Source organism: Cetorhinus maximus, chromosome 20 (assembly GCF_964194155.1).
Source record: "Cetorhinus maximus chromosome 20, sCetMax3.hap1.1, whole genome shotgun sequence".
NCBI classification, from domain to species: Eukaryota; Metazoa; Chordata; class Chondrichthyes; order Lamniformes; family Cetorhinidae; genus Cetorhinus; species Cetorhinus maximus.
In genome coordinates, this window is record NC_135898.1 from 14,017,244 (window position 1) to 14,045,163 (window position 27,920).

General features: G+C 40.7%; 1 protein-coding gene across 1 annotated transcript in view; it reads left to right on the plus strand.

Annotated features, from left to right (window-relative positions):
* The window catches only part of LOC144694876 (putative aminopeptidase W07G4.4), a 37,833-nt gene extending 10,410 nt beyond the window's left edge, over nt 1-27,423 (plus strand). Inside the window, exons 4-17 of the mRNA XM_078565539.1 lie at nt 2,242-2,307; nt 4,593-4,675; nt 4,976-5,084; nt 6,051-6,175; nt 6,680-6,779; nt 7,944-8,019; nt 9,401-9,486; nt 15,552-15,656; nt 16,482-16,557; nt 16,978-17,096; nt 21,974-22,066; nt 22,993-23,050; nt 25,154-25,335; nt 26,821-27,423. Coding sequence (XP_078421665.1) covers nt 2,242-2,307; nt 4,593-4,675; nt 4,976-5,084; nt 6,051-6,175; nt 6,680-6,779; nt 7,944-8,019; nt 9,401-9,486; nt 15,552-15,656; nt 16,482-16,557; nt 16,978-17,096; nt 21,974-22,066; nt 22,993-23,050; nt 25,154-25,335; nt 26,821-26,955 — 1,413 coding nt within the window. The 3' untranslated portion in view covers nt 26,956-27,423. The remainder of the gene's footprint in view (nt 1-2,241; nt 2,308-4,592; nt 4,676-4,975; nt 5,085-6,050; nt 6,176-6,679; nt 6,780-7,943; nt 8,020-9,400; nt 9,487-15,551; nt 15,657-16,481; nt 16,558-16,977; nt 17,097-21,973; nt 22,067-22,992; nt 23,051-25,153; nt 25,336-26,820) is intronic.
* Nucleotides 27,424-27,920: the final 497 nt, after the last annotated feature.

Here is a 27,920-nt window from a genome sequence, read left to right on the forward strand (position 1 = left end):
TCTGGAGTGAATTAAAATAACTGAAAATTCAGGCATTTCTGGAGTGAGAGCCAATGTAGGTCAGCGAGCATAAACAGTGAAGGGTGAATGGGACGCGGTGCAGTTTAGGATACTGATATCAGTTTCGAATGAGTTCCAATTTATGGGGAGTGTATGATGCTGGCCAGGAGAGTGCTTGAATTGTCTAGAGAAAACAACGGCATTGAGGGATTCAGCAGTGAATGATAGTGGGTGATGGCAGAGTCGGGACATGTTATGGACGAAGCAGCAGACTGACTTGGGGAGGGTGTGGTCAGAAGCTCATATCGGGGTCAAATACGGCACCCAAGGTTATGAGAATGCCTGGTATGGCCACACAGTTGCTAGTGAAATGGATGGAGATGGTGGGTGGGGAGCCAGGATAATGCCTTTGGTCTTTCCAATATCTGCTGGGAGGAAATTTCTTCTCATTTAGTATTGGATGTTGGACAAGCTGTATGACAAATTGGAGATAGTGGAGCAATCGAGAGAGGTGGTGGTGAGAGCTGAGCATCATCATCTTAAGACACCATCAGGTTCCACATCCTCACTGATGTTGGTGCTCGGCAGCATATGTTTAGAAAATAGGAGGGGGTGCTGAGATCCATCTACCATAGAGCTACGGGACATGTTGGTATGGATTGGGGTGGAGGCAACACATTCAAAGTTTGTGGCAAGGAATAGTAGGTTGGAGATGGGGCTTTAGTTTGAAGGACAGGGTCGGTTTTTGAGAAGAGGGGTCATGATAGATTTGAAGGCAAGTACACAGTGTCTGAGGAGAGGGAGCCATTAACAACATCAACTAATATGGGGTTTAGGAAGGGAAGTTAGATGGTCAACAGTTTTAATAGAATAGAGGGAGAAGGTTGTGAGTTTTTTGGGCAAATTGAGCCCAGAGAAGGGCATGGGAGGAGATGGGAAAGAAATTAGATAAAGACTAGATTTCAGGGCTAGGTCAGTGTAACTTAAGAGGTAGTTTAGCACAGTGGGCTATGTGAGAAGGAGCAAAGTGACAAAAGCAGCTTAATGGATGGCTTCCATCTTAGTGACAAATTCAATGTGTACTAGGCTCCTGCTGAGAGTGAGGGTGGTGGGAATAAGGAATTTAATGACAGTGTTGGTAGTGAGGGAACGCGTGGGGCTTTGTATTCCAGGATCATCCTGGAGTAGAAAGTTTTGACAGGAGAGCAGGACCCTATAGCATTTGTGGTCCAGCCAGATGTGATGATGAATGGCTAAATCAGTTTTTTGCCATATAAGCTGATATCTATGTCTTTTAGACTTGGGCGAGGAGAGATGAGGGCCATATAAAAGTGTATTGCAGTTGCTGTAAATCTGAAAACAGAAAATGCTGGAAATACTAGGGCAGCATCTGTGGAGAAGAGTTCATGTTTCTGGCCTGTGACCTTGCACCATGATGTTTTACCCTCAATGGTTGCTGCCTGACTTGCTTGGATAAGGGCTGTACCAGGGTAAATGACCAGGGTGAGGGAGAGGGATATTTCTAATGAGCACCATGGCATCAAAGATAGTTAGGGGTGTGATTAAGCAGGTCAGTAGCTGCTGAAATATGGAGAATGGGAGGCGAGATGATAGTCGGTTGGGAGTTTGAAAGTTTTATTGTAAATGATTTGGGAGGGCTTTTTTCCAGGGGTGGTCATGAAACTAAATGGAGTTGGGAGGTCATAGATGGAGAGTGTACCTTGAGGTGATCAGAGTCTGCCTTGTGCGCAATGAATACAATGTGGCTAGCAATGGAACATGAAATGGCAAGGTCATGGGTGAAGAAATTTCTCCTCTGCTCAGTCCTAAAGGTTGATCCTGAGCTCTGTACTGGACGGGCAAAGGGAAACAGCATTTTGGCATCTGCTTTGTCAGAAACTTATTTTGCAATGGGATTACCTCCCATTCTTCCGAACTCCGGAAAATATAAGTGCATTCAATTAGACATCTCCTTTATAGGGCAACCCTGTCTTCCCAGGAATCCAGTCTAGTGAACCCTCAAGGCACGTATATTCTTCGTTGGGTGATGACACCTTACTCCCAAGTGCAGTTTCACCGAAGCCCTATATAATTGCAGCAAGACTTCATTACTCTACCCCCATGCAGGAAAGGCAAACATGCTGTTTGCTCTCCTAGTTGCTTGTCTGATGTCTTTACTGGTGGCTAATTCTGCTACTTTTATAAAGGATTTAACTAATGACTGAAATTATTGTCTTCCAGATTGATGCTTCAGTGGAGCAGGAAGTGGTACTGGTTCATGCTCCTGATTTTCCAGGAGCTAGAGTGGTGAGTGAACTTATCAGATGGGAGCATTTCTTATCACATTGCAAAAAAATTGCACAGTATATTCAAGCGTTGTGCTCTGGCTCTTAATTCTGTTTATTGTAATATAAACAGGCTGGCCACACAGCACACAGTGGAAAACGTGTGGACAAATGAGAGTTTGAAATACCCTCTTCCCATTCTCAAAAGATCACCAGACTAAAGACTTGTGACCAGTTTGCTATTACCTCAGAAACGTGAGGATAAATGTTGCCCACTATTGTTGAAGTTTACATATGGAAATTAATTTTATTCCCCCAACTTTGTCTCCAGATCATACAGGTTTTCTTTCCTCTTGAAGGAACATTTAACAATACTGGGACACTGTATGTACAAGGTAGTTAAGGATGAAGGAAAGTAATTGGACCATCTTTCATCCTGAAAGACAAAATTAAAGAAAAAAATAAACGCAAGCTGTATTTGAAGATCAGTATTTGTTTTTCTTGTTAACTCGGGTTTTTCAGTGGATGTAAAAATGTGTAGTATGGCTGCAGTGGACAAGTAAGAATGGTACTTAAGTATTTAGTTATTGGTAATGTTGAGCTTTACTGGGACATGAAGTACAACAACTTTAATTACCTAATTATTGACTGGGACAGTTGTACTGTGTAGAGCTTGGAGCGGGAGGAATTTCTTTAATGTGTACAAGAACTTTGTTGATGACGGTGAGGAAGAAACAGGCCTTGATTTAGTTCCAGGGAATTAAATGGAGCATGTTTGTGCTGGAGCATTTGAAGAAGAGTAATTATTATCGGGCTTATAAGAATTATGGAAAAGGACAAATAACAATTAAGTGTAAGAATACTTGACTGGTGGAGTGCTAGTTAGTGAGAAATTGGGATCAGGCCCAGGAGTATTTAGAAACAGATGGACAAAACAGTTGAGCAATGGGAGATCCAAAGAGATGTTTCAGGTGCCGAGCAGACGTGAGTGGGAAATGAAGAGTATGCAAAGCTAAAGTTCCCTGGATGGCTAAAGATAGCGTTTAAAACTAAAACAGAAAAAGGCGGCTTATGACAAACGTACAGCTCACATACAGTAGAGAGCTAACTTGAATGCAGCAAGTACAGAGGAAATGTAAAACAGGAATAACAGACAATACATTAGCAGCTAACATAAAAGGGAGTCTAAAAACCCCTCAAACATAGAGCAAAAGGAAGGGTTGGGTCAATTTGTAGGCAAAAAAGAGAGCCTTGTAGAGATGGACAAGACTGCTGTATTAGATGAGATGCGCCTGTTTTCACTAGAAAAGAGTTTGCTGCCGATATTGCAGTGAAGGAGGGGCCAATAGTGATATTGAACAGGATAAAAATGAACAGAGAAGGTACTTGGTGAATTTTTGTGAGCAGTGCCACCCTTTCCAATTCCCAATTGGTGATATCATTCTTACTGACAGAAGCAAGAGTGGAAATTGTGCAGGCAAGGGCCGTAATCTTCCAGTCTTCCTTTGATATCAGAATGGCACCAGAGGACTGGATAATTTAAATGTTAGGTTCTTGATCCAAAAGGTTTAGAATAAACCCTGCAATTACCAGGCATGTCAGTCTTAAGTCGGAATCCTTGAGAGAGAGAGCAATCGGACAAAATAAATTGACATTTGGAAAAGTATAAACTGATAAATGAGGCCTGCGTGGATTTTGTGAGGAAAACTTGTGCTAGAGTATCTTTAGTTCAGTTGTTTAAAGAAGTGCAGGTCGTTCATGAAGGCAAATCGTCAAGGCCTTCGAAAGGATGAAGAAGAAACTTACTGGCGTAGCACTAGTAGAGAGATGAGAGAAGGGGGTGCTGTTCTTAAGAATAGAAAAGCTTAAGAGGAGATTTGGTTGAGATATTCAACATCATTAAGGGTTTTTGTAGAACCAAGTAGGGGAAACTATTTCCTTTGGCATAAGTAATCAGGGAAACTGTTTTAAAGTGAGTTGCACAAAAATCTGAGGGGATCTGAGGAAAATTGTCTGTAAAATTATAAGCTGGAATCCACTGCCTGAAAGGATGATGGAAGGAGATTCCAGAGTAACTTTCAAAAATAATTAGATAAATAGCTAGGGAGGAAAAGATTCCTGGAGTAAAGGGCAAGTGAGTGGATTTAAGTGTATAGTTCTAATCAAGTGCACACATGATGGGTCAAATGTTTTCCTTTTGTCATCATTCTATAATTTTGTAAAAGAATATCACCAGAAAGAATTTAGGAATTGACTTTGTACGACTAACGAGATAATTATGTGTTGTACAAACTTCTTTATGCATAGATCTTTGCACCAACTGGGCCCCTCAACAGGGATTACGATGATGTGCGGCGATTCGGTGATGCAGCTGCCATTGGTATCAAGCGGTATGTGGTCCAGTGTTGTTGGGATTGTTAGGAGTTATATGAAACATGCCTTGTGGTTTTTAATGGTGGAAATTGGACTATACAAATTCAACTTCTGACAACACTTGAATCAGGCTTAACAAAATGGAAAACTTTGGTCATGAGAGAGGGAGTTTTGCCTTGCATGTCGCCCATACTGTATTTGTACAACCAAAGTGGGAGGAAGTTCATATTGACGATCTGTAGCTCGAAATTATCTGCTTAAGAAAAATCTGAAATGTTGCAATAAAACTCATTTTGACTTTTCCCCCACTTGCCCAGTGCTTTGAAGGCTGGCATGGTGAAGCCCATCTTGGTTTGCCCTCCTGAAGAGTTTTTCCAAGAAGCTCCCTTAGTTACTCTGCTTGGAGCTCTGCATGCTTTGTATGTGGTAAGTAGGATATTGCATTAAATGATTCAAACCATTTGCATGTAAATTGGAATTGTCACTTTGGGGCTCTTGCAGGAATAGATTCCTTTTTGCTGACTGATCACCATCACTGACTTTAAGTATATTCAAGGCTGAGGTAGACAAATTTTTAATCATTAAGGGAATCAAGGGTTATGGGGAAAAGGCAGTAAAGTGGAGTTGAGGATTATCAGATCAGCCATGATCTCATTGAATGGCAGAGCAGACATGATGGGCCGAATGGCCTGCTTCTGCTCCTACTTCTTAGGGCCTTAAGGAACCAGCAAGTGCAAGGCATTGTGCCCAAATTTTCCATTGGACAAGTGAGCTACATGTTTTTGGCATAGTACTGAGTGCCAGGTCACTGACCTGCTGAACTTACTTGTGGTATTTGCAGAGGCTTGAAAAGTTGGGCACAGTTGATGCCTAGTAGGACAAAAATGTGGGGGAGGGATACCTTAACAGTTCTGTGGAAGGCCTCTCCCTTGGGTAAAGAATTACTGAATTAAGGAGTTGTTAAACCTTTTATCTAGTGTACTGGCTATGGAGGTCTTCTGGTGCAGTGGTAGCATCCACCTCTGGGGCCAGAAGCTGTAGGTTTAAGTCGCTCTTCAGGACATGATGGCCACGGAAAGTGGCCAACCAGGTTGCTTATCAGCCTGTAAATCCTTCCAATATGCCTGATAGACAGTAAAAGCAGGAGAGTTCCGTGGTCTGCCATACTGTAGAAGGCCATGGCAAAGCACTGCAGGAATTTGCCAAGCATAATCATGGAACAATCCAATGTTCCATGGTTGCCAACACCTTCTTGCATCATGGTACCTGAAGGAGGAGGAGTGTATTGGCTGAGTTGTGTAAATGCTGCCTTACCAGTTCTAATCTCAGTTAAAATGATCTGGGAGAGTCTTGACTGACAGGCGAAGTAATTCCCATGTTCATGTCTTGCAGCCATTGGAGATTCGTGAGCGATACCCAGAAAAGGCCATTAAAGTGGACTATCTGGGTGTATGGGCCTCAAGTGTGGAGGAAGGAAAGAAACTTGTATTGCTGTCATCGGCAGTAGAGAGAGGCAGGTAAGGACCAGTCGGGGGTCATTCTGATTGGAAAAAGTCACCTGAAATATAAAATACTGGGAACAAAAGTCAAAATTTAAATTCTGAGCAAAGTGAAGTCTGCCCCTAGGTTGTTGCTGACCCAAATAACATGACTACACACATGTTTCCTTCACATGTTGATTAATTTTGAAGACTACCTTGACTTCTTTGAAAGCCAAAGTTGTTTTTTTACCCTTCTCCATCTGCATCATTACTTGCTGTCATCTGTTCTGAGCAAAAATGCTCTCGGCAGTGCTCCTGCTGTAATTCAAGTAGGTTGAATCAATTCTCCAATAGTTTTGTTTTTCCTGCCCATAGTGAAGCTGTGATTGCTAGAACAATCAAAATTAGGAGCAGGAAGCTTTTTGAACTGGCAGATTAGAGATTAACTTCATTCCTAACAAGTGTTTGGGCAACAGTCAAGTGATTAAACAATCATTTGGATAGTCTGAGCTAAAATCATAACTTTTTTTGTCTTTCCAGAACTGTATGCAGAGATATTGGTGGATCTGACCCAGAGCGAATGGCAGCTCCAAAAGTGGCTGACTATGTTCAGAGTATTTTTAGTAATTCTGTTGTCTCTGTAAGTGTTCACTGAAGTAGTTTATTTGTTTTAAGAAGCTTCAAAATGCTCCCCTTTTCTCCATGTACATTATACAGTTCTGTTCAAATTGGCATGAAATAGATTTGTAGAATGGTACAACACTGAAGGCAGTCCCAGTGAATGGCACCATTTTGTTTTGGCTAGCCCTCTGAAAAGGCTATCTAGTTAGTTTTAGTTCCCTGTTCTTTGTCCATGGCTTCTTAAATATTTCCCTGTCAAGTATTTGTCCAATTCCCTTTTACAAGTTACAAACAGATCTGGCTTCGCTACGTTTCCAGGCAGTGCATTCACTGCGTAAATTTTTTTTTTTGGTTTCTTGCAAAGCTTTTTTACTTGGGCAACTTTTTTGAGTTGTGAACATTGCCAGCAAGGCCACCATTTTCTGCGCAACCCTGATCTCCCCCACGTAGGTGGTAGTGAGCTGGTGCCTTGAACTGCTGCAGTCCATCTGGTGCAAGTACACCTACATTGTCACTAGGAAGTGAGTTCCAGGATTTTGACCAGTGACAGTGAAGGAACGGTGATATGCTTCCAAGTTGTTCAGGTCTTGTTGCGTGTGGACTGCTTCAGTACCTAAGGAGCCGCAAATGGTGCTGCACATTGTGCAATCATTAGCGAACATCCCCACTTCTGACCTTATGATGATTGGAAGGTTATTGATGAAGCAGCTGAAGATGGTTGGGCCCAGGACAGTACCCAGAGGAACTCCTGCAGTGATGTCCTGGAGCTGAGACGATTGAATTCTTACCACCACAACCATCTTCCTTTGTGCTAGGTATGAGAGTGGCAGTTGGGAATTTTCAACCTTTTTTTACATAGAAATGGATAAACTTCCTTTGCTTCATGAATATTAAGTAACTGATGTGTTTGAGCCCCTGCTTGGTTACAGGCGCACATTATGCCTGAGCTGAGCTTTCACTTTGCTTTGAATTCTGCTTTAGGTAGTTGAATCTTGGCACTCGGGCATTTGAATGTTTTTCACTTAAAGCAGGATAAATGAATTTATTTTTAACAGAATAAATGCTGCGAGCCATTTTGAAGAGGGCAATGAAGAATGTTAAGTCTTCAAATCCCTGTCTTTGCAATTTTTGAGTCCATCCATGCCAAAAGCTAGTTCAGATTATTGATCTTTTCTGTTGCCAGGTTTCAGTGACCAGTGATTTAACAACACTAGAAGAAGAGTACCCATGCTTGGCAGCAGTCAATCGCTGTGCCAAAGGTAAGTCGGTAGATAGACTGAACTGAGTCTTTCATTTTCTGCCTTTAAAAAATAGTTATGTTGCTGTCCACTGGAATCCATTTTAATCAGAAGTGAATCTTTTGATCTCTATCTGTAAATACCCATCTATTTTCAGAGTTTCTATGGTCTCCAGAATATTCAAACTCATTACAACCTAAAAAATTTCTCGAGTCTTTCTAGAAATTCCAAATCTAACTGCCATTATCTTTTAAACCTGCTGCAAAATTGTGAAGGCCAATAAAATAAGGTGTAAATGCAATCCTTTTGCTGACTGTATTGTTGCAGTGAGTGGGCGAATGCTGACAAAAGTCTTGCTGAATCTCAATCTCGAATGCATTCCTGTGTATTGTTTGTTCAAGAGCAACTCACTTTACCATAATTTTCACTTTGAAGTGCACTTTGTTTATGACTCATCTGAGTGGAGCAGTATGACTAGCAGATAACCACCTTTAACAAAGTGATCACTGCTTTTAATCAGTTGCTATGCTATTTTTTAACAAAAAAAGTAATTAATTTCAAGCACTCATGGGTTTTAAATTCACTCTGAATTAATTAAATGTATGCAGCAGACTAAATTATTGGTTTGGATCTTTTGCTTTAATATTCTTCCAAAGGTTTTCATCTTTCTGTTCAGTAATTTGCTTTAATTTAGTTTGTTCTATTGTTCTAACTGAGGAATACAAGGTCATGTTAATTTAGATGCATTATCATGTGAAGAATGGGGTCCTGACTTAAACCATGTTACAGTAGTGAGCTCTGGTTCACTTGCACCAATTGATTTGTCTAATGCATGCAAAAGTGTTGCTGTAATTCAATAAGTGTAAGGTTTTGTGTAGGAGTTAAAGCCCTTGGGTTCCAGGAGATAAGTGTTTCATCTATTCATATATGGTAAATGAAGTGTAGTGCTATATTTTATATTTTTGTGCATCTTTTGACCCAAAGGATTTGTCTACATTGAAACTAATCTATAGCCATAATTAATAAAAAAAATGAGAAAACTAGAAATGCTCAGCAGGATAAGGCCTGAGAAAAATTGAAGCCAGACTGTCAAGGTTTCAGGTCAAAGGAGTGCTCTGATCTGAGGAATGGCCTCTATACTTGAAGAGTTGACTGATTTCTGTTTCTCCAGGTATTCCCGGACTTGAATATTTCCAGTTTGATGTTTGTTTTCAGATTGTTAGCATCCAAATTATTTTTTCCATTTTGCGAAATGCCCTGCATACTTGGCTAAATTGTTGAACCAGTCATGGTTTATACTATTAGAGACACTCGAGAATTTCCTTGTCCCTGACTTCAATGGTCTACATTTCATGATTTGACAGACCAAATACTGATACTTTTCCCCCTCAAATCCCTACAGATGTAGAGCGTCATCAGGCACGGGTTATTGAGCTGCAATATACAGGAGAGGGTGCCAGTGAAAAAACACTCATGCTTGTTGGCAAGGTAAGAGTATAGGGATAAAGTTGCGGAATGGTTCGTGCTTCATGTGTTTTAATTGAGGGTGTCCCAACCTTTGTACTAGTTCTCTGCATTTCATAGTGGTTACATGCACATTTTGTCTCTTTTTTTTCATTCATTCATGGGATGTGGGTTTTGCTAGCTGGGCCAGCATTTATTGCCCATTCCTGGTTGCCCTTGTGAAGGCAGTGGTGAACTGCCTTGAACCGCTGCAGTCCATGTGGTGTAGGTACGCTGACAGTGCTGTTAGGAAGGGAGTTCCAGGATTTTGACCCGGTAACAATGAAGGAATGATGATATATTTCCAAGTCAGGATGGTGAAGGACTTGGAGGGGAACTTCCTGGTGGTGGTGTTCCCATTTATCTGCTGTCCTTGTCCTTCTAAATGGTAGTGGTCATGGGTTTGGAAGGTGCTGTTTAAGGAGCCCTGTAGAATTCCTGCATTGCATCTTGTAGATGGTACACACTGCTGCTACTGTGTGTCGGTGGTGGAGGGTGTAAATGTTTGTGGATGTGGTGCCAATCCAGCTGGCTGCTTTGTCCTGGATGGTGTCAAGCTTCTTGAGTGTTGTGGGAGCTGCACTCATTCAGCTAAGTGGGGAATATTCCATCACGCTCTTGACCTGTGCCTTGTGGATGGTGGACAGGCTTTGGGGAGTCAGCAGGTGAGTTACTTGCTTCAGGATTCCTAGCCTTTGACCTGCTCTTGTAGCCACAGCATTTATGTGGCTAATCCAATTCAGTTTCTGGTCAATGGTAACCCCCAGGATGTTAGTAGTATGGATTCAGTGATGGTAATGCCATTGAACGTCAAGGGGTGATGGTGGGATTCACTCTTGTTGGAGATGGTCATTGCCTGACACTTGTGTGGCGCGAATGTTACTTGCCATTTGACAGCCCAAGCCTGGATGTTGTTCAGGCCTTGCTACTTTTGGGCATGGACGTTTCAGTATCTGAGGAGTCGCGAGAGGGTGAAGAATTGAACATGAAATTAAAATTAATTCCATGTGTTAAACGAAGGCTCAACACGTCCAAAAAACCTGGAGCAGCAATAATTAAAGCCAGTGGAATGTTGACGTACATGAGCCTTAAGAGTAAAATTCATCATTGAACCATACTGTGCTCAGATCTGAAAAAGAGTCATACGGACTCGAAACGTTATCTCTGTCTCTCTCTCTCCACAGATGCTGTCAGACCTGCTGAGTTTTTCCAGCATTTTTTTTTTTTTGTTTTTGTTTCAGATTTCCAGCATCCGCAGTATTTTGCCTTTTATCATACTGTGCTTTCGTCAGACCACTGTTCGAGTGCTGTATGCAGTTCTGGCCAGTGAGACATTGAAGTACTGATGGCTGTGCAGGACATGAGAGAGTAATATTTGAAGATGTAGATTAAATAATTTGAAAATTTTACTGTCCTTCCTTCGTGTGGCTGAGTATAGAGCAACCATTATAATTAGACTTCAAGGTGATCAAGCCAGGATATTATGGGAGGCATAATAGTGTATCACTGAAATACCTCTATGTTTGAGGCAGGCATTGAGTTGTTACATGTTCAGTGGTCATGCATAGCAGACCAGAGTTGTGCCCACAGCAAAATTTTTAATTTTGCATTTGTGCATGAGTATCCACGTTGGATGTGGTGCAAGAATGCACATGAGCTTTGTGGGAGATTGAAATAATAGCTTAACATCTGTCATAGGGAACATGTTAGAGGCTGTTATTCAAGAAGCTATAGCAGGGCACTTCGATAAGGTCAAGGTAATCAGGCAGAGTTAACATGGTTTTGTTAAAGGGAAATCATGTTTAACCAAATTACTTGAGTTCTTAAGAGTCACATGTGCTGTGGATAAAGGGGAACCAGTAGATGTACTTAGATTTTCAGAAGGGGGCATTTGATAAACTGCCATCTCAAAGGTTATTGTGGAAAATAAAAGCTCATGGTATAACATATTGGCATAGCTAGAACAGGAAGCAGAGAGTAGGCATAAGTGGGTCTTTTAAAGGTTGGCAAGATGTAACAAGTGACATGCCGCAGAGATCAGTGCTGGGACATCAACTCTTTACAATTTATATAAATGACTTGGATGAAGGGATGGGTGGGATGGTTGCCAAATTTGCTAATGACACAAAGATAGGTAGGAAAGTAAGTTGTGAAGAGGGCATAAGGAAGCTACAAAACGATAGTTTAAGTGAGTGGGCAAAGATCTGGCAAATGGAATATAATGTGGGAAAATGTGAAATTGTCCATTTTGGCAGGAACAATGAAACAAGTTGAGAGTTTGAGGAGCTCTGAGATGCAGAGGGATATGGGTATCCTACTGCATGAATCGCAAACGGTTAATATGCAGGCACAGCAAGCAATTAGGAAAGGTATTGGAATGTTATCATTTATTGTGAGAGGTATTGAATACAAAATTAGGGGGGTTATGCTTCAGTTACATAGAGCACGAGTGAGACCGTATCGGTGTACAGTGGCCAGCTTATTTAAGGAAGGATATAAATGCGTTGAAAGCAGTTCAGAGAAGGTTTACCAGAATAATAGCTGGAATGGATGCGCTTTCTTATGTGGAAAGGCTAGGCTTGTTTCTGCTGGAGTTTATAAGAGTAAGAGGCGACTTGATTGAAACATATAATTTCCTGAGGGGTCTTGATAGGGTGGATGTGGAGAGGATGTTCTCTCTTGTGGCAAAATCTAGAACTAGGGGTTGCTGTTTTAGAAATAAGGGGCCGCTCATTTAAAACGGAGATGAGGCAAGATTTTTTCTGAGGGTCATGAGTCTTTAGAACCATCTTTCTGAAAAGGCAGTGGAAGCAGAGTCTTTGAATATTTTTAAGGCAGAGGTAGATGGATTCTTGATAAGCAAGGAGGTGATAGGTAATCGGAGGCAGGTAGGATGCAGATTTGACATTACTATCAGATGACCTGTGACCTTGTTAAATTGCGGAGCAGGCTCGAGGGGCCCTATGGCCTACCTCCTGTTCTGTTTTTATAAGGGATCTTCTGAGTTGAATCTTTCACGAGGTTGTTGCTCATAACTTCTTGTGAGGACCATTGATTTTTCCAAGCTTGCTCAGTGTTGAAATCTCATGGCTGGAGGTTGTGTGCATGGGTTCAAAAGGGCTTAGGTGACATAGGCAGAGGTGAGGGACATGAGTGAGGTCCTGATGGATGGGGAGATGTTTGTTTTCCTGAATTCGCCGAGCTTCACGGAGGACCGCCGTTGCAGCGGATCAGTGAGGGGGCCATGTGTGCCATTATGGATAGTCAGGGTGCTGGGCTTGATTTGAGTGTTCCAATGATGCATCTTATTATAGTGTTCAGTTGAACATCAACCAGTGAACTGCGGCTACTTGTGGTCCATACTGGTGCACAGTGCTTGGCTACAGAGTACATCAGGGCCGTTGCTGAAGCCTGTAGTGCTGGTGTTGAGGCTTCCCAACTGGTGTTTGCCAGTTTCTGGATCAAGTTGACTCTTGACTTCGTCTTGATGGCTACCACCTTCTGGCAGTTGTGGAAGGGAGGTATGCGGTCCGCTTTCACTCCGAGATAAGTCAGACTGGGGTCATGTGGTACGAAGTTGCTGCAGAAGGTAACATACAGGGTTTGTTCAGTGTTTTCTTTGAGATGAAATGCAGTGTGTTGTGTGGGGCTTTGGTTTGAGTCTCCATTATGGAAGAGGTCAGAAATGATGTTGAGGTCCCTTTTGAAAGTGGACTCTGTTGGTGGCTGCTGGCGTTGCCAGGGCAAGCTTGTCTGCATATGCAAATTTGCTCAACTTTGGTGTGTCATTCGGGTAGATGTTGAGCTTGGGTGGCAGCACTGATGCTTGTGGCAGTCCATGAAGGGATTGAGGTGAGCAGGTTTTGTCGCCAAGATGGATACCTAGCCAGCTATTGCTCGGTGTTGCCCAAAGGAGGTATAGTGTTTTGAGGCAGGGAATTATCCTTGTAAATTTCAGCATCAGGCCTCTAATCCAGACAGTGTCATAGGCTGATGACAGGTCCACAAAGTCTGCATGGGCCTTGAGTTTCCTCTGGAAACGGGCCTCAATGTGAGTTGTCATGAAAATATAATTTTCATAATATTGTAATTTATTGTAAAGGTAGGTTAATAGTGGGTTTTGGACTAGTGTGTGTGTGTGCACATGTATGGTTTTTAATTGAATTACAGACAGCAGGTCTGGGTGCTCTGATGTATTAGAAGGGAAACTAGTTTTGAAATGCTAATTACCTAAACATGGTGGAAGTTTTAGAATGGGAGTTGTGAAGAACATTGGCATTTTTAGATAAACCCGAGTAGTGAATTTCAAAGACATGCTAAGGCGTTTACACCTAGCCAACAGAGGCCAAGCCAAACAGTGTGTTTATTTTTTCCAAAGATTACTGACATGAGCACTATGAAAGGTTTATATTATGGGAAAAGTAAAGTTGCAAAGGCAAATTGGGACAATGGGATTTACATTAAAAAGAGAGAAACATGTATAAAAGCCTTCGGTCTCTATGTACCAAGCTGCTAAGAGAATTCACTTTGAATATCACTGTCCAGAGTATTGTCTGCTTTGCCTGGGTATGTTTAAGTCTGTTGTTTTACTGTTGCCTTAACGGAGATGTTATTGGGTGTTAGATTAATTAGGGGAGCTAGGAGTTATAGTAGTAATTTGTAGACCTATGTATGTGCTTAACAATCTACTTTTAGCAATAAATGTTTAATTTAGTTTTGTGAAAAACCTTTAAGACTCAGTGGAGTTATTACTGCAGAATTCAAGGCATGCATCTTTAAATAAAAGCGCAAATAGCAAAACAGTTGTGGCAGCTGTTTCCAAGTTTCCCTTTGGGATTTGAGCAGCTCAGCATTTACTCTCCACTTGCCATAACAGTTGAGTGCAGCAGCTTGGTCGCAGCTACTTTTAGGCCAAAAGCCCACTCTTTCTTCAGGGATCACAGCCTCGATGAGACGGCTAATTCTCTGTAAAAGGCTAGGTTCTTGGAGTTTTAAAGTCATGTACAGAAGTGACATCGTCCTATGATTTGCTTGGTCATCTATCGGCTTGCCAGGTTTTAGTATAGCAGAGACCATTGTCCATGCGTCGGGATGCATTCTGATTCCATGGCTTTATGGTACAGTTTCACAAGCCGCTGGAATCCTATTGGGCCTACTTGTTGGAGAGACTTGAAGAGGGAATACCATCTCTGCCAGCTGCCTTCCCTTTCTTGATTGCCGCTAGTTCTTCCTTCACACCATCTTTTTTTTATGGGGGTGAGGGCGTGTGGAGGAATTAATGTCATTTTGCAGTGTAGTTGGTAACGTAACTTTCGCTTAGTGTCCTTGACAAAAGATCCTTTTGTACTCTGGACCAACATGGAAGCTATGCGTTTGGCCGGACTTCTGGAGCTGGGTATTCCATTGGATTCGTGGCTCCAAGGCAAAGTAAAAGGCCAAGGCACAGCAACCAGAGTGCATTAAGTCCAGGCCTTCAATGCACTCAATCAATCGTTGGCGTCTGGCTGAATCTGGAGACTCGAGCAGGGCTGTTGAACCATATGGGCTGCCAGATTGGTGTATTGCCAGAGAAGGTCATGGGACTCCTTTGTCCAGCAAGGAGCGTATTCTTGCTTGAAGCCTGGGAGGATGCTCTTTTTGGTGGCGGTGGTCAGGAGACCAACGAAACCATGATAACATTCCTTGATTGTTGGGATTGGGCCCGCCACTTGATTTTGCTGTAGTCTAGGGTAAGTGGAGATATTATTAAACAGCACATTGCGGGCTGTGAATTTGATTTTCAGTGATTCACAGCTTGCATGGACTTGCAGATTGTGTCGTGCTTTTGAAAATGTTAGAATCGTTTATCAACTGTTGGGGAGTTGAAGTGAAGTGTTCTGGATGGATTAAGTGAGAGAGGCTGAATGGCTATCCTCAAAGAAACAGGCAATTTTATTGAAAAGAAATTATTGTGTAATAGTTCGCTTCTAACTGCAACATTTGCTTTGTCTAATACAACTGTTGAGCAGTCAGAAATCAGATAATTGCTCTGCAATCTTTTTTGCCTTCAGGGGGTAACTTATGATACTGGTGGTGCTGACATTAAAGCTGGTGGTATAATGGCAGGAATGCACAGAGACAAATGTGGAGCTGCTGCCGTTGCAGGCTTCTTTGAGGTATTTTCTCTAGTTACTTTTTCCCATTCAGTTTGTCTGCTTTTTGTAATTAAAATTAACCTATAACCTGGCTCAGCCTTGTTTCTTAACTTCTGCTCTGTTGTGAGCTTGCTATAGCAGCAAGGTGCTGTCTGTTGATTCCTCTTCCAGAGAAGCGGATCAATTCAGTTGCTGCAGAAAGGGAGTTGTCAGCCATACACTAATACTGTTAACTACTCTGCAATGATCATCACTCCAACAGGCCCACCTTTTGAAGGTGGAACTGAGGAGTGTTGTAGTCAAAAAGATGGAGTTGCTAAGTTTCCAGCTCTTTGTTGTTTTATTAGGTTCAGCTGCATTCTACAGCATCTAAATTGAATTGTGAATCCATTGTTAATACATGCTGATGTGAGTAGTGTGGGTGCTCTTGACTTTAAATCCTAACATGTTATATTCAATATTTCCCACCTGGTGCAGCCTAAATTTGTACTCAGTTGATCAGTCATAGCTGCATCATGTTTAAAATTGTCTTTGTCTTGCTCTTACAATTGATTTTGCCTGGTTCATGTGCAACATTGCAATTGCAGGGATGATATGCCCTTTCTGCTACTGCATGTGCTTGCTGCCTGACAGCCATTCATGTTGCAAGATCAATGAGCTCTCTAGAATTTTTCATCTGCTTAATGGAACAAGCCCATTTTTGACTAATGTGCAACTGAAAAGAAATTTTAAGAGCGTCAATTCTCCCTGAAGGAACTTGGTGTTTTACTCTGCTAAGATGCTGCTTAAATGCAAACTGAACTGAGATAATGCAGTTTTACTGATTGGAATTACTTTGTAATACAGGTGCTGTCCATACTGAAACCCAAAGGAATAAAAGTAATTGGTGCAATGGCAATGGTTAGGAACAGTGTTGGTTCAGGTAATGTGAATCTGAAAAGTATGGTCTCCACAAGCATGCCATTTCTAAAATGGTTGTGCCACCTTGCTCTATTTTTCTCAATTGCAAGGTGTGTTAGGTTCAGGTTGAGGTTTGGATGTATCGATAAGTCCTTGCCACTCGAATGATTTCCTTTGCTGTTTTAGATCTGGAATTTGAGCACAGTTCTTGTGAAAGCAGCTCTGCACAATGGTGATGCTCTGATTGCCATGTACATTTGAGATTGAGCAAACCGGAGCCAGAGGAAACAAGTAAAAGGCAGTAGTATCAGTTTACCATCTGCCTATAGACCCCACTGAGACATTTTGAGGCATCTATCACTGTTACATGTGTTGTTATTATCTGGATGCAGTTGTATTTAGCTGCCTGAACCCTGTGTGTTTGCTTTCTTTTTTTGGCTAGATTGTTATGTAGCAGATGAGCTTATCACATCTCGTGCTCAGAGAAGAATTCGGGTTGGAAATACAGATGCAGAGGGTCGGATGGCCATGGTGGACTTGTTGTGTTCCATGAAGGAAAAGGTGCGTGTTGTCCTATGTGGCGAGTTAAGAGAAGCTTGATTTATTCTTTTCCAAAGCACATGAGAATTTTCACTTGGTTACAACACAATACCTTTAGAAATATTTTGCTTCTTAGGTAGGTTGGAGAGAGATTCTTGCATATCAAAAGTATTAGTTTTATGGAAGAAAGTTCTCCAGTTTTAACCATATACTGAAGGGTGGGGACAAAAGAGGGGAGGAGAAATGTAATGAACATGTCTAAAAATGTACTGATGGGGCTGTCATCCCGTTACTGCATTTCCCACTAACCTAAATGTTTCCTTTATGCTGACGACCTTGAAGTTAAATCTGAACCACTTTGCTTTGTGAATTGTTGTAGTCCAGTTTGACAATTAAAACTGCATTGCAACATGATTACCTGAGGGATATATGTCACATATTTCCATAATTGATCATACTTGCTGAGTTATTTACAATTTGTCTTAAAGTAAAAGTCCCTGATTCTTGTAACATCGCAACAAACTTTTGTTTAATTCCTTGACTTGGCAGCTCTATCCATCATGTTCCTGTTGTAAAAATGAAGAAGAAAAAGCTAGGGATTGGCACTGTGGATTAGTATTAATACACAGCATATTTTCAATGTAGAAACTGTCTCCTATCAAATTATGAAAGCGACCATAAATATGCTTGAAGTTTACATTTCATCTGGGGGAGAGAAGAGTGGGTCCTAGACTAGATTTTAAAGTTAAATAAGGGCAATTACGAGGGCATGAAAGCAGAATCAGTTAAAGTGAATTGGCCTATTAGCTTAAGGGATAGTTGAATAGAAATGCAGTGGCAGATATTTTAGGGGATATTTCAGAATACGCAGAATAGGTGCATTCCAACAAGAGAAATTCCAAGGGGAGGACCCACCATCCATAATTAGCTAATGAGTTAAAGACAGTATCACACTTCAAGAAAAAGCATATAATTGTGCAAAGATGTTTGGCTAGAATCTTAAAAACAGCAATGAATGATTAAGATTCATGAAGGAAACATTATATTATGAGAGAAAGCTAGGTAGAAATGTCAAGAGTTTGTATAGATAGTTACAAAAGATGAGTTCACAAAATGAGCATTAGCCCTACAGAAAGTGAGCCTGGGGAATTAATAATGGAAAATACGGAAATGGTAGATGAATTGAACAGGTGTTTTGCATCAGTCTTCGCTATAGAGGGTACAAGTAACATCCCAGAAGCAGCTATAAATCAAGAAATGGAAGGGAGGGAGGAACTCGGGCGAAAATTACAATCACCAGACAAGTCCTTAATTGAAAATGGGAGGGAGACAAAGTGGGGAAAATACAGGCCAGTTAGCTTTGTATCGTCATCGGGAAAATGTTAGAAGCTATTATTAAAGATGCCCTAGCAGGGCACTTGGATAAATTCAAGGTAATCGGGCAGAGTCAACATGGTTTTGTGAGTGGGAAATCTATGTTTAACCAACCTGGTGGAGTTCTTTGAAGTAACTTGTGCTGTGGATCAAAGGGCTGGTGTACTGCACTTAGATTTCCAGAAGGCATTTGATAAGGTTCCATGTCAGGTTATGGTGAAAAATAAAAGCTCATGGTGGGTAACTTTGGCATGGATAGAAGATTGGCTAGCTAACAGGAAATAGTAGGCATAAGTGGGTCATTTTCTGGATGGCAAGATGTAATGAGTGGTGTGCTACAGGGATGAGTGCTGTGGCCTCAACTCCTTTATAATATATATATAAATGACTTGGATGAATTGCCTGAAGGTATGGTTGCTAAATATGCTGATGACACTTAGGTCGGATAGAAGATGTGAAGAGGACACAAGGATATAGATAGGTTAAATGAGTGAGCAAAGATCTGGCAAATGGAGTATAACATGGAAAAATGTTAAAGTTGTCAATTTTAGAAGGAAGAATAAAAAGCTTGTTATCTAAATGGAGAGAGGTCGCAGAGCTCTGAGATGCAGAGGGATCTGGGTATCCTAGTGCATGAATCGCAAAAGGTTAGTATGCAGGTACAGCAAGTAATTAGGAAAGCTAATAGAATGTTATTGTTTATTGTGAGGGGAATTGAATACAATAGTAGGGAGGTTATGCTTCAGTTTTCCAGGGCATTGATGAGGCTACATCTGGAGCACTTGTGTGCAGTACCGGTCACCTTATTTAAGGAAGGATATAAATGCGTTGGAAGCAGTTCAGAGAAAGTTTACTTGACTAATACTGTAATGGGCAGGTTGTCTTATGAGCAAAGGTTGAACAGGCTAGGCTTGTATCTGCTGGAGTTTAGAAGATTAAGGGATGACTTGTTTGAAACAAAGGAAGATCCTGAGGGACCTTGACAGTGTGGATGTGGAAAGGATTTTACTTTTCTGGGAGAATCTAGAACCCATGGCCACTGCTTAAAAGTAAGGGTTGCCTATTTAAGACGGATGAGGCGGAATATGAGGGCCATGAGTCTTTGGAACTTTCTTCCTCAAAAGGCAGTGGCAGCAGAGCCTTTGAATATTTTTAAAGCAGAGGCAGACTCTTGATGAGCAAGTAGGTGAAAGGTCATCCGGGGTAGCAGGGAATGTGGAGTTGAGGTTAAAAGGAGATCAGCCATGATCTTATTGAATGCCAGAGCAGGCTCGAGGGGCTGATTGGCCTGCTACTGCTGCTCATTGCTATGTTGGTATGAAAAGATGTTCCAAACATGAAACCATTGCTTCATGGCAAGAGTTCTGTCACTTACCTGGTTTTAATATTTCAACATTGGCAATTACTCATGAAACTATACAGCACAGACGCAGGCAATTCAACTTTACTAACCTGTGTCAGTTCTTTCAAAGAGTGAAACAAACTAATTTTTCTCCTCCTGCTCTTGGCTTGTATTTGAGCCAAGTTCCCCTTTCTAATTACCTGGAAAAACTCAGCAGTTCTGGCAGCATCGGCTGTTGAAGGGTCAAGAGGACTCGAAACGTCAACTTTATTCTTCTCCGCTGATGCTGCCAGACCTGCTGAGTTTTTCCAGGGAATTCTGTTTTTGTTTTGGATTTCCAGCGTCCGCAGTTTTTTGTTTTTTATCCCCTTTCTAATTGTTTATTGAAGTCTCTTTTGAATGTTGTTAATTAATTGGCTTCTTACACACTTTTTTACGCAGTGCATCCCAGGCTGTAATCTGCTGTGTAAAATGATTATTTTTCCCCCCCTTCATGTTGCGCTTCTGGCAAATGCTATTAACATGTGTCCTATGTTATTAACCTTTCTCCTACTGGAAACTGTTTCTCCTTTGTTTCTCATTTTCTCTATCAGAACCTTGCATGACTTTGAACACGTAACAAATCTTCCCTTAACCTCCTCTGCTCTAAGGAGAATGAACTCCATTTTTCAAGATGGGAACTGATTTTATCCCTAGCACCAGCCCACTAAATCTCCTCTGCACCCTGAGTCCTTGATATCTTTCCTGAAGTCTGGTGTATACAATTGGTCAAAATATTGGAGTTGGGTCTTAACCAGTGTCTGTTAAAACTTTAGCATAACTTTGTTGTTTTTCATGTCTATGCCTTTGCTTGTCAAAAGTCTAGGATCCCATATGCCTTGTAACTGTCTTCTGAACATGTATTGCCACTTTGCTAAGACATGTACTGCACCGTTTCTAAAATTGCTGCCCTTTGTTCTTCTTTGTGAAAGGAGTGATTTCCATTCCTTTCAAGTGTAATGCATGCTAGCTGGCTTTAAGTCTGTTCCTTAATTCAGTCAGATCATGAATGATATGTCGTTCAATTCCATTTTCCTCTCTATCCATTAATACCCTTGCCTCACAGAAATCTATTCATTGTCATTAGATTTCTATCTGAAAAACTCCAAATCTACCTGCATCCACAACCTTTTAAAGAAGCAAAACAAATGCTCCCTGTTTTTCCTTTTCGCTCAAATTTTAAGATCACATTGTTCATATCCCTCAAAAAAGCAAATAATGAATATTTTGAACTCCTTTATCAATTAATCCCTTAACACTCTCTGCTCCAGGGGATAAAGGCCACTTTTATGCAACCTGTCTTCATAATTTAACCCTTTAGATCCCATTAAAATATTGTAATTGACAAATACCAAAATTACTTAATACCATAGCTCTGCACAGAATCTTACCGAGTTGAGGAAAGAAAGAAATATCAATTGCATGAAGTTGGGCTGAATTGTGTATCAGCTTTTCACAGACTAACTCTTTTTGGAACCAGACAACAGATTTTCTTGCCCATATCCCCAGACCTAGTTTCAGCTGAAGATATTGATTCATATTTGATTGATTTTACTGAACCAGCAATTACAACAAAACAGGCTATTAGTTGTTAATTAACTTGCAGCTAGAGTAGCACAGTAATCCTTAATATGGTTGCACATCTATTCATCACCTAATCAGATTCTGTAAGCAGCAAATGAATAAATCAGTACATTTTTATTGCTTCAAGCTCGCAATCACCAGATCCCACCACAGCAGCTGGTAGAATTTAAATTCAATTAGTAAAACCTAATTCAGTGATAGTGACCATGAAACTGTTGTCGATTGTTGTAGAAACCCATCTGGTTCACTAATGTCATTTTGGGGAAGGAAATATGCCATCCTTAGCTGGTCTGGCCTACATGTGACATGAGACCCACAGTAATGTGTTTGACTCTTAACTGCCCTCCAAAATGGCCTAGCATGGCACTCAGTTCAAGGGCAATTTGGGATGGCCATCAAATGCTGGCCTTGCCAGTGATGCCCACATCCCATGAAAGAACAAATTTTCAAAAATGAAAGTAGGAAAACATAATACTGAATGGTACTGTTCCAGCATCTGGGGACAAATGTTAGCGTTGACTGGTAATACTTTGAACATCATGTTAATTCTTTTCTACAGGCCATCGAAGACTATGTTCCTAACCACTTTGAACTGTTCACTATTGCCACACTGACTGGCCATGCTATTCGAGCTGTTGGTTTCAACTACTCAGTGAGTTCAATCTAATGTGTGATGTGCAAACAACTCATAAATGACCCGATCCTATAACAAAAAATCAGCTAGCTTTCAGCCCTTTTGCTATTACAGGTGGAGATACTTGATGTCAGGATGCTGTTGTTTATTTATTAGATGGACATAGTGGCAATAAGCTGTGCTGCTGTGAAAGTTTGGCTGTGTTTGAAAGCTCACCTGAACTCGCGACAATCAGAAATATTACTGATATTTGCCAGCTGTTTTGCCTTGGATTAGGTGAAGCTTAAAAGTATTTTTTCTTGGTTGGTGGGGGTACAGAAAGAAGAATACTGATACACACATGCCCGTCCTGATGATTAAACCTATAGTCCAAGCTGATACTTCAGTGCTGAGGGCATGCTGCACTGTCAGATCTCTTGGTTTTTGGATGAGATGTAAAACTAAGGCACTGGTGGAAGTAAAAGATTCCATGAAAGAGCAGGGAAGTTGTCCCAATATCCTGGCCCACATTTATTCCTGACCAGTGGCACAAAACAAGACTATTTGGTCACTAATCCTATTTTGTTGTGGAGCCTTGACATGTACAAATTGACTGAGTTTGCCTATAATGCAAAAATATTTGTACTTTGACTGTGAAGCATTTTTGATATAATGGAAGGATCTATATAAATACAAGCTTGCCCTCAAACTTATGCGAACCGCTTCAACATCTGAACAATCTGAGATTTTATTTTTGAAACTTAAATTAGCTTCAAATGGACATATTCCTATACAGTTTTAAAATTGATGGATAACTGTCCACACTGCTCTTCAGCTAAATTGAAAGATGTCTGTTTTAATTGCTTCAAACACGGGGACCCCAATTGTCTCGAACTTAATCTTATTATTTCCTCTTATTCATATTTTTAACTTAATTTGAACTACCTGTTTCTCTTTGGATGTAGATTATAATGGATAATGGTCCTGCCCAACGGGCTAAGACTGCTCAAGAACTTCAAGTAGGTAAGAGCAATTTGTCCCTCCATACCTACATTGGGTAATCTGAATTCAACTTTCAGTAAGTGACGCTATTGACTGTCTAAAGTACTTTACCGCTTTGTCATTTTGGGAAGTTTTTTTAAGCAGCTTTGTGTGCTTTGGTTAATTGTCTATATAATCTGATACATGAAAGGCATATGACAGACTCGTAGCATTTGCTTGGGATTTTTTTAATTGAAGTCTTTGGTCTTCTCTTCACATTTTAAAACATGAGTAAATGGGTCTGATTACCATTTATATTCCTCATTCAGTATAATCCCTAAGCATCTCAGGTGATCTAAGTATCAGGAAAATATAATGTCTGTAGTGGTGTGCGTGTGTGCGTGCAGTCTGGGTGCTTTGATGTAAGAAGAGAAGTTGGGTTTGAAATGTTAATTAGGAAAGTTTTAGAATATGAAGTGTAAAGGGGGAAATTTGCTTTTTTTAAACGAACTAGTGTGGCTTGAATTCAAAAGTGGGGCTATAATCTACCCTAGCCAGCAGAAGTAGTAAGAAATATTGTGTTGATTTATTTTTCCCAAGATTACTGGTAAAACTTAGTGCTATGAGAGACTTATTATCAGGAAGGTAAAGTCCAAAGACATAGTGAAACATAGTATTTGCATTCAAAACGGAAAATATATGGATAAAGAAGCAAAGGCTGTGTGTGAGGGAAGGTAGTCTAAGATTTAACCAGTGTGAAATGGCTTCAGCATCTATGCCTCAAACTGACTTCAGGGATTGAAGTTAAGAGAACTCACTTTTTGAATTTGACTGTTCAGGGTACCGTTTACTTTGCCTGGTCTTTTTAAAATCTGTGTTTTACTGTTGCCTTAACAAAAATGTAACTGAGAGTCAGATAAAGGAGGGGATTTAGAAGTTATCATAGGAGCAATTTGTAGATCTATATATGCATTTAAAGTCATTTCTTTTAATCTAGTTTTGTAAAATCCTATAACACTTGGTCTTATTACTACTGAATTCAATGCATGCATCTCGAAATTTAAACAAATTGCAAAACAAGTTGTGGCAGTTGTTTCAAGTTTCCCTTTGGGATTTGAACAACTCAGCATTTACTATCGGCTTGCCATTACATAAGTCATAAGATAGATGAAGGTATGATCAAAGGTAGACTTTGAAAGAGGGGATGCAAAGTTAGCATGTGGATCAAGATGACCTGAAAAGCAGATCAAGTTTGGAGAAGAGAGGCAGGGTAGAAAGGAGCTCAGTCCAAATGCAGGATACGTGCTGGCGTTTAGCACGCGAAAGGTACAGAGGCAGAGAAGAGTGGTACCAGAATGTTTCTTGGAAACACAAATCAGAGATAATGGTTTCATTGTGATGGATGTTTAGGCGTTTTTGGGACCTTCTTTAGAAATCCAATAGTGAATTCAGAAGAAATTTCTTTAGCTACGGGTGGTGAGAATGTGAAACTGGCCACCTCAGCGGTTGAAACAAGTAGGATTAATATATTTAAGGGTAAGCAAGACAAGCATATGAAGGCCATGCAAATAGATTTAAGACGCTAGAGTTACATGAGTCAAGATGAGAGGAGGCTTGAGTGGACATAAACATGTACTGATTTGGCCAGATGGCCTGTTGTGCTGTATATCCTATGTAAATGTGCATAGTGCAAGGTGGAATCCTAGTGACTGGCAAGGAGAATAATAAGTACTCTGACCGAGAGTTTATGGTGTTCAGTGGGGGTGAAAGACTATCTTGCTGCTGGCTTTGTATACTGCTAATCCCATTCAGAACAAGTTTTCTGACATTCTAGTTACTGTCTTCACTAATTTATATGTACCTTGATAGATTGTTCAGGATGTGCTAAGAATGAAGAGGCCAAAAATTTTAAGTGAGGCCACGACCTTGTTTCCTATCCCTGTCTTTGGTTTTTGAGATGAACCTTGGTTTACATCTGCTTTTTGGTCAGGTGGGTTACTATGGGAGGGTTTTGTTCCCAGGAGAGTTTGCTTGTTATAGACACAACATGTTTATGTCTACCTGTTTTATGTTTTTTAAAATTCAAACTTTATCACTGAATCAAATAATAACTTCTGTGCATTTAATGCTGTGTTTTTATTTTAGCTGGTCATGAAGTGGCTGATCCTTTTGAAGTCTCTACCATTCGGCGTGAAGACTATGATTTTCACAAAGGCAAGTCAGAATACGAAGAGATTCTGCAGTGCAACAACCAGCCATCCAGTGCCACACCCCGTGGACATCAGACACCTGCAGCTTTCCTCATCATGGCTTCCGGCCTAGATAAGGTAGCATTCAGTGCCGCCTGAAGATTTGTGTTGGATAGCTTTCAAATTGTATACTGTACAAGAGCTACCAGTTGAAATAGCTCTTAAGTTAAAACTAAATTTATTCTTTACCCATATCCCATTATGAATTCAACAATCGGCCAATGGGAGGAATCATTCAAGTTGGTCACTTCTTGCCATAGTTTTGTGCAGATTAATCAGCAATAGCTTGTGGACAAAATGCCAATCTCTTCCTCTATCACAGTATTGAAGATATTTAAAGCACGCAGAATTACTGTGATGAAATTTATTAAGATGAAGTCTTCCACAACATGGATTAGCCACTGAGTCTGAAACCTTGATTGCCTTTGCGCCACAGGAGTCCATGGCACTGTTTAGCTGGATGGGGGAGAGCTACAACAACAAAGCAGCACCTAATTACTGAGCAGACTTGGCAAAAATTAATTGATACAATGGCTTCCTCCTTAATATGATATACTAGGCAACTATTGCATCCACTAACTTTGTTAATGCAAAAACGACACCATGCCTGAACATGTTCCTTTTGCCAGCAAGGTCGGGGCCCTGTGTTTGAATATATGTAGCTTCTCGGAAGTGCAAGTGAGCCACATTGCGAGTCCAACTGATCTGAAATTAGTTTTAGTGCAATTTTTCATACACTCAGGATTGTTCAGCAAGTGCTGGCTGATCGCAGAATTACATCTGATGTTAGACTTAATTTTCTGAGCTTTGCAAGCTTATGGCCTGTTTTGAGTATAATCAGTCCTCTGCCTATTGTGAACAGCAGCAGGGCCATGCTGTGCAATAGAATCTGCCAGTCATTGGGGTTGTAAAGCCTACATGCCATCGCATGGGCACTGAAATTTGTATCCCACATTACATAATTGTGTGGTAGACAGAACATTTTGCTTGAAGACAGCATCCTGTAGTGTAAAATACCACTTGCCATGTGACCGCATAGTGCCAGTGTGAATCGGCGAGTTTTGCCTGTTGCTCAAATTTTTGTTACCTTAATCTCACTTGGTAATTTGAGATAGACGAGGCACTTTTCAGGTGTGCAAATGGAGGCCTTAGATCTGTTTGTGCGCGATACACAGTGAGTAATGATCTGATCATGGTAGCCATTATCCTGCAGGATAGCTTTGTGCACTATCTCAGCGTCAAGCTTGCATAGTGATCTTATGGCTTGGGCCTCATTTACGAGATTCAGGCAATCTTAGCGCATGGAGCTATAAGAAACCCCACCTTGTGTATTGACCAGTGAAGGTAGGCTTGAGGTGTACTACTTTTCTACTAGCAGGTCAAGGAAAGAGAGCTCATTGCAGTGCTCCATTTCAAAGGTTTGATTTGAGCATGAGGTGGGATGCATCAAGGTATTGAAGGAAATTCTTACTTGTAGCGTCACATTCAAATATAGCAAACATAACACTTTTTTTACACCTACTTGGAAACTATTTGTACTTAATCAAATTTTCTCTTTTTCAGCATGGAATAGATTCTGAAAAACCTCTTCACTACTCTCATATTGACATAGCTGGATCTTCTGGCCCATTTCCTGGGATACCGACAGGATCACCAGTGGCTGCCCTGACAGCAAAATATGTGCTAAATCGCATTTGAACAGCTGATTTTAAGAATATAGTCTGCTTCAGCACTTGTGAGAAGGCTTCTGTAAATCAACGCTTGTAAACAAAGCACTATTTTTATAGGAGGTATAATGCAGTGAGCTCCCTATGTTCACCTTGACTCTGAAGGAAACATTGTTCAAGATGCAAGATTAAATTTGGTGTAGGTCAGTCAGCAGCATTCATAGAACTGGCTACAGGCCAGCTAATCAGTACTTCAAACTTTCTCAGGTAGGCTAATGAATGTGTTAGTATATTTCAATACAAAATTCTTCGTGTTTTATTTGTTTTATTTTTGCAGCCTAAATACATACACAGACTACCAACTGGCAAATTTCCAAATTAAGTTGAGCTTTGCTGGAAAAAATTTTTTGAAAAAGATGAAATCATCAAGTGCAAGAAATAGATAATAGATTTTCAGCGAATTGGAATTATAATATTCAAAACTAAATAAATGCGACAAGATGCCATTGTTTGCGAGGATCTTATTTAAAAAGTTTAGGCCAATAGATTAAACCTCTGTGTTTACTTAGCAACTGAGGTTGACCTTTATTTGGAAAAGGTGGTCGCGGTTGCCTTCATAACAAAGTATTACCATTTGCTTTCTGGCTGTCATTTTAATATATGTCTGAGACGAACTTCAGTGCCAGCAAGTAATATTTCCCAAACTGCTCTTCGGGTGCTAATGGGCAGCATGCATTATTGCTGGACAGTTCTTGAGCAGAAATTGCTTAACCCAGAGCCTTCTGAGTGAGGCATGTGCAATGATGTTACATCATTCGCCTGAGGTCTTGAAATTCTGTGTAGGATGATTTTCCACAGTGTAGCCCTTGGGTTATGGAGTGTCACTTGTTTGGACCACTGTGAATTGAATGCAACTATTGAAATCGGGGTAGCATTAACTAAATGCAATAGTAGCTGCAGAAGCTAATCTTTCTGGGCTAAGGTGAATTTTTAGGT